The 13,536-nt window shown below is 34.4% G+C and overlaps 2 protein-coding genes across 2 annotated transcripts in view; one reads left to right on the top strand and one right to left on the bottom strand.

The window, feature by feature from the left end:
• Positions 1-12,663, bottom strand: part of LOC117120445 (UNC93-like protein MFSD11) — a 17,942-nt gene extending 5,279 nt beyond the window's left edge. The window contains exons 1-6 of the mRNA XM_033265470.1: positions 12,458-12,663; positions 10,631-10,895; positions 8,281-8,436; positions 6,888-7,011; positions 4,889-4,923; positions 3,000-3,065 (exon numbers count right to left, since the gene is read on the bottom strand). Coding sequence (XP_033121361.1) covers positions 3,000-3,065; positions 4,889-4,923; positions 6,888-7,011; positions 8,281-8,436; positions 10,631-10,895; positions 12,458-12,556 — 745 coding nt within the window. The 5' untranslated portion in view covers positions 12,557-12,663. The remainder of the gene's footprint in view (positions 1-2,999; positions 3,066-4,888; positions 4,924-6,887; positions 7,012-8,280; positions 8,437-10,630; positions 10,896-12,457) is intronic.
• A 37-nt stretch (positions 12,664-12,700) lies between these two features.
• The window catches only part of LOC117120446 (39S ribosomal protein L27, mitochondrial-like), a 9,327-nt gene continuing 8,491 nt past the window's right edge, over positions 12,701-13,536 (top strand). The window contains exon 1 of the mRNA XM_033265473.1: positions 12,701-12,799. Within this exon, the coding sequence (XP_033121364.1) occupies positions 12,754-12,799 (46 nt within the window). The 5' untranslated portion in view covers positions 12,701-12,753. The remainder of the gene's footprint in view (positions 12,800-13,536) is intronic.

Genomic DNA, 13,536 nt, shown 5'->3' with positions numbered 1-13,536 from the left:
TCTGAACAGTGCAAACCAACAACTTAAACACTGAATGAAGGTATCTGAATGCCCAACGATGACATAATCTTATACTCTATATTTGGATAAATGGACAGACTGATATATACAATTTCATCTATCACAATGCTCACATTTTCGAAGCCATGTGACGAAAGTGTACAGAACTGAGTCAACTCATGTCGACAAGTTAGGCTGCTTCAGAAAATTTGTTCCTCCCTAACTAAACGGGCCTAAAAATAGATCCTAGATAGTAGGAGGAGTGAGCAATCACAATGACGAATCAAGCCTTGCATACAACACTAGAGAAATGTCTGGGCCTATTTCTAAGCTATTACTACAGTACCTTTTTAACAACCATTTTCTACCCTAGGCCTAATCTGTGTAGCTTTAGCACTGCGCAGACTTAGCTATAAATTATTACGATTGTGAGTTATTCACATCATTCAGCAGGCAAAGAACTTTTTTAATTCAAAAAGAATTTTAATATATTTTTGGTGTGTTTTTGTGCTATATTGGCACTTCGGGCTCACTGAGTCAGAGAGGTGACTCCTTCTTTGAGGACCTTTGTGTCAAATAAATAAATGAAATAAATGTAGGCAAAAAGGAGGCAAAGGCTAGGCCTAGGCGAGACATTGTGCATCTGTTGAGTTTATATATTATGAATTGACAACAAAGAATTCTATGAATATGACTATGAGATTGGTATAGAGCATGAAGAATACTAATCACTCCCCAAACCCTATAACCAGAATTGGTACACAGAGCGTTAGAATTCACAAATGGTTATATTCCCTGGGCCGGATTGCTATAAAACGGTCTTAACTGGTAGTCTTAACTCCTCGAATAAAGCCGGCTTTATCACTTAGACGGTCTTACTAAAGTCATTCCTCTAAGACCATTGCTATAAAACAGTCTTCCCTAAGACCGCTTTGAGTATTGAAACACAAACAAGCACTCCCTGGTAACATAAGATTGAAGGCGACATCATGCGTGCTCAACGCATGCAAATGTATCGAAATGAACGTAAATAAATGCTGTAGACCTATTTTTACAGATGCTGAGAAGTGTGCGGAGTATTCATCGTTCGATTCTCCGACTTTCATGATCTAGGCCTAGGTCTTGCCATTGCACTGCTGAATTAATCAGCAGAATGCCATAATGAAAATGATTTAAGACCGTTTTAAGCCTCCTCCAAGTAGGCTTTAAAATTTAAGACGGCTAACTTGTTAGACCGCAGTATAAGTGTCACAAGTGACATCTATTTTAGTTTATAAGTAAGTATTTTCTTTGAACCACTAACCTTACTTTTACACACAGCAGCTAGTCTTAGTCAAATATGGTAATGAGGTAAGTATTCTTTGAGAAACTTGGTGTGTGATTTACTGATTGGCTGAATGAGAAATGAATATAAGTGAGGTAATGCAAATGAGTGCAGAGATGCAAATGCGTTTAGGTTAGTGGTGTGAAGCACTGATTGGATGGGAGTGCATGAATAGTAATGAGATATGAATTTTTGGTGGGGTGTTGGTTAGAACTGGATGAAGGGGGTTGGGAGAATGGCTTGTGAGATAGCAGGGAAAGGACATGTTAGTCCAGAGTTAATATATGTTGTATTGCAGACAACATATCAGGTTCCATGCCTACGTGATACCAGCCTACAGACATTGCAGGTGAGATAAGAACAATTTGTTTGCCTGTTATTTTATAATAAAAATGGTAGGCCTGAATGTATGCCAATGATCATCCAGTGAATGGCTGTAATGTAATCAATATTGCATTATTTGGATGGAAACCTTTTTACAAGTACCAGCTATTTATATTTTTTGTGGAGCTAATAAGCTCGGATACCAGGGAGAAGTCAACCCTGAGTTAAAGTGAACATCACTATAATTCAAAATTAGTGAATTTTGTGGAGCTAATAAGCTCAGATTGCAGGGAGGAACCCTGATTTATGCTGAACGTTATTGAAGATAACTATAATCCAGAATTAGTACATTTATGGAGCTAATAAGCTCGGATACCAGAATATAATTTGGATTGAAGGCCACTTTAATGCAGAATTTGTGAATTGGTGTTTGAAGCTATTCGATTTTACTGAGCCAGGAAGAACCTGTGAATGGCATTAAAGAAGTGAACTGTGGGGGGATTGCGATTGTTCTTTGGGCAAGGTGTCTGAAAGTGGACAGTTGAACTTTATATAATTTTTGTTTTTGGTCAATTGCAAAATTTATTATTCATTTATTATAATTCTGTAATCATTTTTCCAAGCTTTATTCACATTAATTTTTGGAATGTTAAAATAATATAATGATTCAATGATGGTTAAATTTTTGAAATTGCTGTTAATATTGTGAAGTTATTGTTACTGTATTATATTGAAATTTGAGAAGATAAATGTTAAGTAAATCATAACATTAAATATTTACCATTGACAGTAACTTTCATTGTGATATACAGTACAATATTATTAATCCGGTATATAGAATAATTATTTCCATCTGATAACTGATGTTAATTGAGGATTACCAATAAGCCTAGGTTATTGTTTTTTTTTTTTACTATATATTCTTACCATTAACAGTGAATCTCGAGAGATAATAGATTATTGTTCAGTGTTAAACACTCACCTGAATATAATTGGTGTTTTGATAACTGAGATCGTTTTCCTTTGATTTAAACGTTTTATATAATTGGAAAATTCATATACTATATCATATTAAATAGTTTATTTTAACTTTTTGTAAGACAGTGTCAGTTTGGTTTATTTATCGTCCTGAGGTTGTATTTGTTCAGACAAATTACAATGTCCGTATGAGCCTATATTAGGCTGTGTGACAATAGCAATTGTCTATAACCATAGACCAAGTAGTGACCTCACGATTATAGCTGGCTAACCGTAAAGACCATCTAAAGACCGCTTATAGCAATCCGTCCCTGGGTTGATCACGTAGTTATTTTTATTTTAAAAGTTTGATAATTTTTAGAATTTTTCTTACCTGTATAAAAGAAACAAACGCTTAGAAGAAGCAGTTCTTTGGTACAAAAAAGTTGGAAAGATCGCACTGTATAAAAAAACAAAAACATAAGGACCAGAAATTTAAAAGAATGAATGTTTTGATATCAATGATCCTAAATTACATTCATCAGAAAACTACCCTCAGAAACACATAATAATGAGACATTACAAACATTTCATGGATAATACAGTAATAACTATAACCAGTCATATAAAATAGATCATTTGAATGTAGGGGTGGAATTAGAATTTCTTAAACGAGGAGGTACAAATTTCATATAAGCCAAGATGTAATAATTACAAATAGATATGTATCCATGCAAAAATGGCAGGCTTCATGTTCTGTGTTTCTGTTACAAAACATTGTAACATAATAGTATTTGTATGCCATTTTGTATTTTTTTCCTGTTAAGGCGAGAATTTTGTTATACCTTATTTTGTTTATCAAATCCTCCGCTCGCAAATAATGATGGTTTAGAATAAAAATCCAATTTTATTTTTTTACCAATTAGCGTACCCGCTGCCACAAAAAGCAGAAATTTTTAGAAAAAAATAAAGGTATTGTCTTTATTTTTATTATGCCCTCTGCTGCATTGAAATCTACAAATATAAGATATGTATATTTCTTCCTAATTATAAAAATTATATAATTTAAAGCATTTAACCATCCCATTACTATACTGTTTACATTTACCAATAAAATTTTATTTTTATTTTCTCCTCCATCTGGATGTTTTTGGCAAAACTATTTACTAAATACGAAAACAAAACTTTATTTTTATTTTTTTCCCCCCCTCCTCAAGTAATAAAAAAAAAAAAGTTCCCGAAACAAGTAATAAAAAAATTCTCGCCTAAAAAATATAAGACGGCAGTAGCAAAACTGGGAAAAATGTGTCCTTATGCCGGCTCCCTAAATCTGCCCCTGTGCGAAGGCCTTACACCATTACCCCTCCACTGAATCAAACACCTATGAAATACTACCACTGCAAGGGGGAAACATTCCACAATGTTAAAGCTAATGAATTGGCACTAAAAACCTACAATGAACACATCCATACTCCTGGTAAAAGCAACATACAATGAGCCTTCATGAAGTACACTACATCTAGTCGGTTTTAGACTCAATCTTTTAATGGTTAGTGCAAAGCCTTAGTGTTGTGCTCTTGGCTTTGCTTCCAACCTTGAGGTCGGAGGTTAAATCCCATGCTGTGCATTTGCTGGTGTTAATATGCGACGCACTTTTGTCTCCCTCCACTCAGGAGTATAATAAGTGGATACCTGGTAGGCTTAAACACAGCTGCAACCTTATGCAACTTTATACAGGGAGCTGAGTATGTGTTCCACATGTGCTTGATTCAAAGACTGAGAGTGATAAAGTGAAGTGCTTAGAGACCTTGTTGGCATTAAAGCCAGGCTCCAGAAGAAAAAAAAGATTGATGTGTTATGTACAACTGACTTTTCTAAAGCACAAAAGCGTATTTGACGAAAAACTCGGAAGCAGTTAATGAGATACAAATATGCTTTTTGTGTCTTAATTAGACAAATCAGTTGTACAACATATCAGCAAAATTTTTCCTTGTCTTTAAGCACTATATATTATTATTTTAGTACCAAGAGGGTGGGGTTAGCAGGGCCAGTGCCCAGGGATCTAGGCCCAACTGGGAGCTCAAGATAAAAAAAAATGTATTTTACTCAAGTCATAATCTCTATTGTTACAATATGTATGTAATTTTTCAAATTAACTAACATAAAAAGGCTTAGTTTTTGCTGGACTCTAGACCCCAAAGACGCTCTTGGAGCCCCGGTAGTTTTGTTACATACTTTCATATTTTAAAGGATAATAATGTCAATAATCAATCCAAATCTTACCAAGTGCATTCCATGGTTTCTCTACTCTGTTTACACTGAAAAATCAGATAATAGTTGTAGAGTTATTTATATACAGTATAACCTTTAATAAAAACATGATATTCACATCAGCTGTTTTAATTCACAACTACTCAAACAATATAATTAATCTTCGATTTCAAAACTAATATTGCACGGTAGTTAAAACGTTATGTATGCGCATTGTTGATAGTTAGTAAATTATTAAATAGAACACATATTTTTTATGGTAACCATAAAGAAAAAATTTAATAATAGTAATAATTAAATTACATTGCTATTTTCATCAATTGAGCTTTAAATGCACTACGGCTAAAAAAAACCTGAGTTTCCCAAGCAGAGTAACATATAAAAAAAAAATAAAAAAATAAAAAAAAACTAATTCTATTGCCAACATTTATCATGGTTATTTATACTGTACCCTAATTGATTGCATTAAAGTAAATAATAATATCTTTTTTTATAAAGTATTTTGGATTCTTCCCTAGTAAACAAAGCCCCCCCCCCCCAAAAAAAAAACCCCTATAGATTTTGAAGAATTTGGGTCAATCAGGTTTGGGTAAAAAAAATGTTTTGACTAATATTTTTGTTTGAAAACAACTAAAGCTCCGTCCAGACTATCAAATTAATTTGACATGTCATGTGACATGTGACATGCCTAAATATGGTCATGATGACATCATATCATGACCGTATATTAGGCTTATCATGACTATATACTGTATGGGCAAATAAGTCAACTAAAATTTGTCTGGAAATAGCTTAAGACTACATGCACACGATGCAATATAATATCAGCTGTTTTCATTCCATCAACTGTGTTTTTACAGTATATATTACATAATTAGTATTCATCAATTAAAAGGTCATGGGTTGAAATCACCCGGTTTATAGCTTTTTTTAGCGAAAATTTAAAAATTCTTTACATAAATGACTATAAAACCTGTCAATTGTCATATAATTTTAATAGTGATTTAAGAATTAAAATCCAACAACGAATTTCAATTCCTACCTTAAAAATTAAATCATTATAATACCAACACCGGTGAATATTCATGAATGTCATATAATAAATTTAATAATATAGAATTTTATAAAAATACAATTTTGAGTACTACCAGCAACAATTAAAACTAATCGAGAGGAGAATTGATTTAATATGATTAATAACTATGGATACCATCATTGAAATTCAAATGTTGAGGGTTAAACAAAACCACAATATTACATAAACTATCCAATATTTGCTAAGAGAAGACTACTAGACCAATGTTGTGTAAACTGTGGGTTGTGAAAATATTTTCATTACAACTTGATAGAAATGTAGCTAGCTCTCATCTGTCATTATACACTTTGCATTGATATACATGGAAAACACATGTAATAATATTCAGTGTTAAACTTGACTGCATAATGTAAGATTTTATTATTATAATTATTTAAAATTACATTGTAAACATGATATAGGCTTAGCTCTTCCCAACTAGTGCACAGGGTAAGGAGTCAATGGGTTGCAACTTTAGTTTGAATTGCCTAATTAAATTGTGTCGCCCATCTAAAACTCAGTTATTCTTCACATTTTTACAATGAGCTTTGTTAACATGTGCAGTTCAAGGTTGAACATGCTAAAATCATGGCTGCTTTTTTGGAGTAATTTGCTGCATTTAAAAAATTATTCATTGTCAATTTAGCTACAACTTTTTAAACAGCTACTATAAGCATGGGGTCTGTCACAGTTGCTACCATTTTAAACTGTCAATGCAATAATGCTAGCTATAAAAAAAACTATCAAAGACCATTTTTAAAAAACATGACCTAAATATTGAACCAATATCTACTACTCCTGCATAAATATATATATTTTTTAAATATAGCAATCTGCCTAGGCCTTGCTTCTAATAATTTCCCTAGATGAAAATAGATCTGTACAAAAAAAAATCATCTGACTTTAATAGAATAAATATATCCAGTGATTAACTACCTTGAATTCACAGACAATAGATTATTCGTATCCTCTGGTCTTTTATCCCGCAATAAAAGGAGCAGGGCCACGCCAATGGCTGCTATGACCGTCAAAACTATATATACTGTCCTCCGCATACTATCTGGAAACAATAATGTTAAGCATTAAATTTATGGAATTAAAGTACAGTCGTAAATGTGATTAGCTTTCCAAAAAAACCTTTCTTTCCATAATGTTTGACTTATAATTGCTCAGAGATAAAATTACCACAATTACGGAAAATAAATAAACTTTATACATATTGAGGCTTTGGCATGGGCTGCTTTCCACTGGATAATGGGAGTCTTAGCTGGATGATGAAGGCCTTTACAGTAGCTAGGTCTGTAAGTCTAATACCCGGTAGTAATACAATGACTGTTCCTTAGGTGAGACTGTTTAAAAAAATTAATAAACAAAAATAAATTGTTATTTTTGGCCAATTAACGCACCCACCGATGTGAAAAACTGGAAATATCAGAAAAAAATGAAAGTTTTTCTTTATTTTTAATATGCCTGCTGCTGTCTTGAAATCTAAAAATATATTAAAATATATATATTTCTTACTATTTATATTAATTTAAAGCATTTAACCATCCCATTAATTGGCCTACACTGTTTACATTCAACAATAAAATTTTATTTCTATTTTATTGTCCGTCGGGACGTTCTTGGCAAAACTATTAAAACAAGAAAAGTTTTTTTGAGTCTCGCCTTAGAATTTCAATTAAATATATTTCATTTAATTAAAAAAATTGTAATTACTGTTACTTCATTATTATTATTATTATTATTACTATTATTATTATTATTAATATTATATTATTGTTATTATTATTATTATTATTATTATTATTATTATTATTATTATTATTATGTTTTTAAGGACATTAATACAGTAATGTAAAATACAGAATTTCAAGGTCAGCCTGGATGGACCGCATTCCCCAGTCGTTCATTCACAGGTGTCCTCTGGGGACGGTAGGCTGGTTACATTTCTAAATTTCAGCCTGAGGTTCTTACTGCCTACAAAAGGTCCCAAGTCTCCTGCAATCTGGACGGCTTCCCGCACTCGGCAAGCATGCACATAAATGACCCATCTTCTGCAGATTCATAATATTTTCACATTTTTACTAGTTTATTTATAAATTGTCTCATAGAAATCGGTTATGCACCATGGCAACAAAAAATAAAATTAGATGTGTTTAAGAAAGCTCATGTTTAAACCAGCTCTCCCAAATGTGACTTCTTCCACCCGAAGAACCCCTGCACTCAGCCTTTAACATGAAGCAAAAATATTGATGAAATCACTCTCACTCTAAAAAATTATGGAATTACCTTTTATTCAACATAAAAGTAAAAAATTTGAACTTACCTTCTATTGTGTCTGTTCCCTGCCACTCAAAGTAAATAAACAAATTTCCAAAGAGGAGGCTACACTGGAGGAGGGCCCAGAATATTCCGCTGTTACGGGCCATGGTGTCCGAATTTGAGTTAATGGTCAGATAGTTGCCTTGGCCAGTCCAGATAACTACAAAATTAATAAAGATACCGAAAATGATGAGAATCAATGTTTTATGATGATACTATACTGCGTACCAAAGTGCTCAAAATCTTAAGATAAATGTGACCTGCAATATCTGGGTGGACTATGCTGTGAAGGCTGAAGATGTGTTCTGTAATTTATTATTAGTTATTTATTTATTATTATAGTATTAGTATTCATTGTAATTCAGACTGCTTAATTGTATCTAGTGGTTGTTAAATTATGAGTTAATCAAAATTAAATAATTAATTATTACTATTTATACTTAATGATAATCAACAGATATTATTATGAGCTCTAGTGTTTGTTATAAGTCAATCGTGATGTCATCACTGCAATTTTCAATGTTATTCGCCTATCCCCAACAGTCCAATTTTTAATGTATTTCAATAGTGGATGCTTGGCTTGATTTTTTTAGGTTCGTGTCCAAAAAAATAACCTAATTTATTGTCACTGCGAAGATCGCTCACTATGATGAAAATTGAATTGTACAGCAGGCCTACTTGAAAATTACTTTCAATGAAAGTAATTTTCATGAAAGTTTCATAAAACAAGGTTAATTAGAACCTGAAGAAAGTTAATATTATTCTAGACCTATTTTAAAAACTCAATGAACAAAAGAAAGATGTAGGCCTACGGAAAGGCAGGAGGCAGCTGAAGCCTCCTACTGCTGTTATAAGTCAATCGTGATGTCATCACTGCAATTTTCAATGTTATTCGCCTATCCCCAACAGTCCAATTTTTAATGTATTTCAATAGTGGATGCTTGGCTTGATTTTTTTAGGTTCGTGTCCAAAAAAATAACCTAATTTATTGTCACTGCGAAGATCGCTCACTATGATGAAAATTGAATTGTACAGCAGGCCTACTTGAAAATTACTTTCAATGAAAGTAATTTTCATGAAAGTTTCATAAAACAAGGTTAATTAGAACCTGAAGAAAGTTATTATTCCTATTAAACTGAATGTTTAATAGGAATATTCTAGACCTATTTTAAAAACTCGATGAACAAAAGAAAGATTTAGGCCTACGGAAAGGCAGGAGGCAGCTGAAGCATCCTACTGCTAGGCTTAGTAGCCTGGCGTAGTTATGAAATCATCGCATGATTTTTACCTGTCAGCACAAACCAAAAAGTCAGTGACTGTCTCTTAAATGCTTTAAGAGAATTTTTTTTTTGGTCCGACTGCCCGACGAGCTTTGGCCAATGGGGGCTTGACCAGACCGTTGGGGGGGGGGGGGAGGCCCCCGCTGGTGCCGCCACTGATTACAAACAAGTTCTTCTAACACAATACAAATTACAATAGAATTCATTATATCTGTACTGACAGTACTGCTGACTCATGTGTAATTAATACGTACTGCAGAAGCAAAAATCAGCATACGCACAGCTGAATGTAAATACACACACATTGGTCATACCACCATAGCAACTGATGCCTGCTACAACAGTTTGTTATCAAAAACTAGAATTAAAAGACGGCGATTGACTTATAAAGCAACTGGTAGAGCATGCATTGTATGGAAAATTATTATACTTAGATTAGATTTAATGCATTTAAAAATTTCTTTTGGGCCTTGCAGGCCCTACGGAAATTTTTTCAAGCATTAAATCTAACCTTTGTATAATAATTTTCCTATAGTGTACTATGCAGAGCTCTACTAATTGCTTATTAAGTTAATTTAATAAATCATAATTAAATGTTAATTTATTATTCCTATTTATATTTATTATTACTATTTATATTTATTATTAGTTATTAATTATAACTGATTGTTTTTTTATAACCTCTAGTGGTTAAGTTATGAGTTAATTATAATTAACAGATTTTATTATGGCTTTTAGTGGTTGTTAAGTTATGAATTAATTATAATTAATACTTATTATTAATTTAATATTATTAATATTTATTTTTATTATATTTATTTATTATAATTAACTGATTGCAAATATATATGAATGCAACCTATACTGTACATTAACACCCTAATACCAGTAGCAGGAAAATCAACTCAGTTTCCATTTAACATTCCAAATCCAATAATATGAATGTATGGCCAACATGTGGAGGTTAATTTTTAATAATGTAAATTCCTACAATAATTTTATTTTATTATTAACTTTTTTCCTTGAGACAAAAATGATCTCTTTTTTAACAATGAATCAAACTTAAAGCCATACTTGCAGCAGCGACACCAAGAAGCACAGAACCAGTATACAGACTCCAAACCATTGGCTTAATGAAGCTCAAGATAAACAGCGTGTAGACAATTCCCCCGGAGAACATCGACAGCCTCGGACCAATCAGCGCCACCACCGAAGGTGCTATCCAATTAGCAGCTGCAAATATCGCATAGATGATTGATAAACTGTAGTAGCCACTGCCTTTAAAGTGATGTCCTGTTTTATGGTATGTTTCATTGTCAAAACTGTTGATGATAGTTTGCTAAAAATGAAAAAGAAATATATCAGTTTTAAAACAAAATAAACCACACTACTGTAATACTTATTCTTATTTTAGCAACGGTGTTCCCAAAAAACATCCAGACGGAGGAGAAAATAAAAATAAAAGTTTATTGTTGAATGTGTAGAAAAGGGATGGCTAAATGCTCTAAATAATATTGCTTATTTGGAAGAAATAAAAATAGGCCCACGCCAAGCCAACACATGTCTATCACAGTCAGAGTGTGTCATTTCTGGCCATCCAGAGGTTCCTATTCTTAACAAAAGCTCATTTGGGAGGGGGAACTCCCTCCCGAACCCTTCCCCCCACTCAGGCCTACAAGCTCAAGTCCCCCTGTTGGACAGCTCAACCCCCACCCCCAGAAAATATATCAGACCGCCACTGATAATATGTGGGACTTTTTAAATGGGATGCGTTGCTAACAGGCAACCAGTGAAGTTGGCGAAGGGTAGGTGTTATATGCTCTCATAGACCAGAGTGGCGTACCTAGAGGGGTGCGCAGGAGGCGCACACGCCTTCAAAAATTACTCGCGCCCCACCCCCACCCGTGGCTCTCCCCAAAAACCACAGTCAAGTAGTTAGAAATCAACTAAAATCTAATTATATCGCGAATTAGCACCCCACAATCAATCATCGAGGCCCCCCCACTTCACCTTCACCCACCATCAGCACCCCCATTACAAGACTTCTAGATATGCCACTGCATAGACAGCAGACCTGACACAAGACTTGCACCTTTTTATTGGAAGACCATGTGATTTCGACAAAAACATAAATAATGCTAAATCCAATAGTCCGAAATGTAATTATAATTTATAAAGACATCAAAAAACTTGATGTCTGTTTTGTCAGTACAGTAAAAGAACTTTTGAACAGTTTTGAATTTTGATGTTGGTATGTGATATAGAAAATTGAATTGTTTATGTTGTGGTGGAGGGAGCTGAAGAAAGTACCTTACAGTTTAAGATAATGTATCAGAAGACGAGATGGGATTTACAAAATAAAAGGGAAGTGACGCACCAGCACTCGACGCCACTTCAATAACTTAGAGTAGCGTTATACTGTATATGGTGAGTTACTACGGACGTTGAGTTACAACATTGAAGGTAAATCAAATGTCACTGACACTCCAACCAGGTTTAGGCCTAGTGACCAAGGCCCTAGCCTAGGCCAGTTTTCTCTAGGCCTAGCTAGCCTGACACTTTAGGCTACTACTACTAGGCCTACTACTAGCTAGGGCCCTAGGCCTAGACCTACTACTTCCTGGGCCTATATATTATCACCAATATAGTATACGGTCAGTGTAGTGAGTAGTCTAGACTACACAACAGCAATGTAGGCCTAGGTAACGTGGCTGGACTTTTTGTTCTAACTTTTATTAGGACACGAAGGCGCTATCTCCGATAGCTGGGCCTATGTTAGGTAGTGTTGCTTAGATAGGTCCTAGCTAGACCTAGCCTAACTAGGCCTAGGTCCTCGGTTAGTTTAGGCCTCCTCTCTAGGAGTAGTAGGAAGGATTTATTATTATTCCTAAACAAATTTACCTCAATCATCGAACTTGTCTGGAACGCAGTAAATAAAAACATAAATGCTAAACCTAGAACAACGACATTGAACAAATGTACATCAAAAACCACCGCCATTATGTAAAAAATGTCAGTAAATTACACCTATTACTTAGTAAGTACGTAGCTAGGCCTAGCTCCAGGTAGCTCGTGATTGACGCCGTACCACATCAAAAACAAACGTGTAAATATAAACACCGCCACCACCAGCAATGAGAGTTTTCAGATGATTGGGGGCGCAATTGGCAAAAATTTAGGACTTTTTTGTCACCAACATGCAGGCAATATTAGGAGTTAAAAATGCCTTTTCTGTAGGGAAAGGTAATCAATTTTATAACGTATTGTCTACGATAAGCGGTTAGCTAGCCCAAGCCAGCTTGGGCTTCTAGGCCCATAGGCTCCTACTAGGCTAGGCCAGAATAGTATACTAGGCCCTAGGCCTAGGCGCGGCACGGCAGGCTAGGCCTAGATATGAGGCAAGGGCCTACATAGGCCCGGGGCCCTAGCATTCCAGGCCTTAGTCCTCCTCATAGAGATACCGTCTATTCTTAGTAGGGAACCGGCCTCCTAATATTAAATAGAGATACAATTACTATCTAGGCTAAAGGAACCACCAGTTAATGCGAGCAAATGCTAGTTTGAGTGTAAGTATGCTACTTTTTTGAGCGGATTCCACTTAGTACTGCGTAAAAAGGATCCAGTTTTGCGAACTTGGTTGTGCGAATTTCTGACTTTGTCTCAACATTTAATTTGATAATTGTTCGCCCTCTTCGGATTCAAATTTGCTATATTATAACTCAGCTGTTTTACTCTGTACACACCATACTGTACCTTTTTTAATTAAGGCATACCTAAAAAGTCAACTCAAATTTGCATGGAAAATTGGTGTGCAGAATCGTAATTCATAACACATAAATAAGATTAGTCAAAGCCCAATTCTCCCCGAAATGCGGATTTCTAAGCTAAATTTTTGTGCACGCAGGCCTTGCTATACAATCTGGGTCTTACACATAGCAGTGGTGTATCGCACGGCCAGCCACCCTCCCCCCCCAAAAAAA

Source organism: Anneissia japonica, unplaced genomic scaffold, assembly GCF_011630105.1.
Source record: "Anneissia japonica isolate Jap-2015-1 unplaced genomic scaffold, ASM1163010v1 scaffold288254_len121080_cov147, whole genome shotgun sequence".
Classification (NCBI taxonomy): domain Eukaryota; kingdom Metazoa; phylum Echinodermata; class Crinoidea; order Comatulida; family Comatulidae; genus Anneissia; species Anneissia japonica.
Note: the sequence above shows the minus strand (reverse complement) of the source record. Positions and strands in the feature narration are given on the sequence as shown.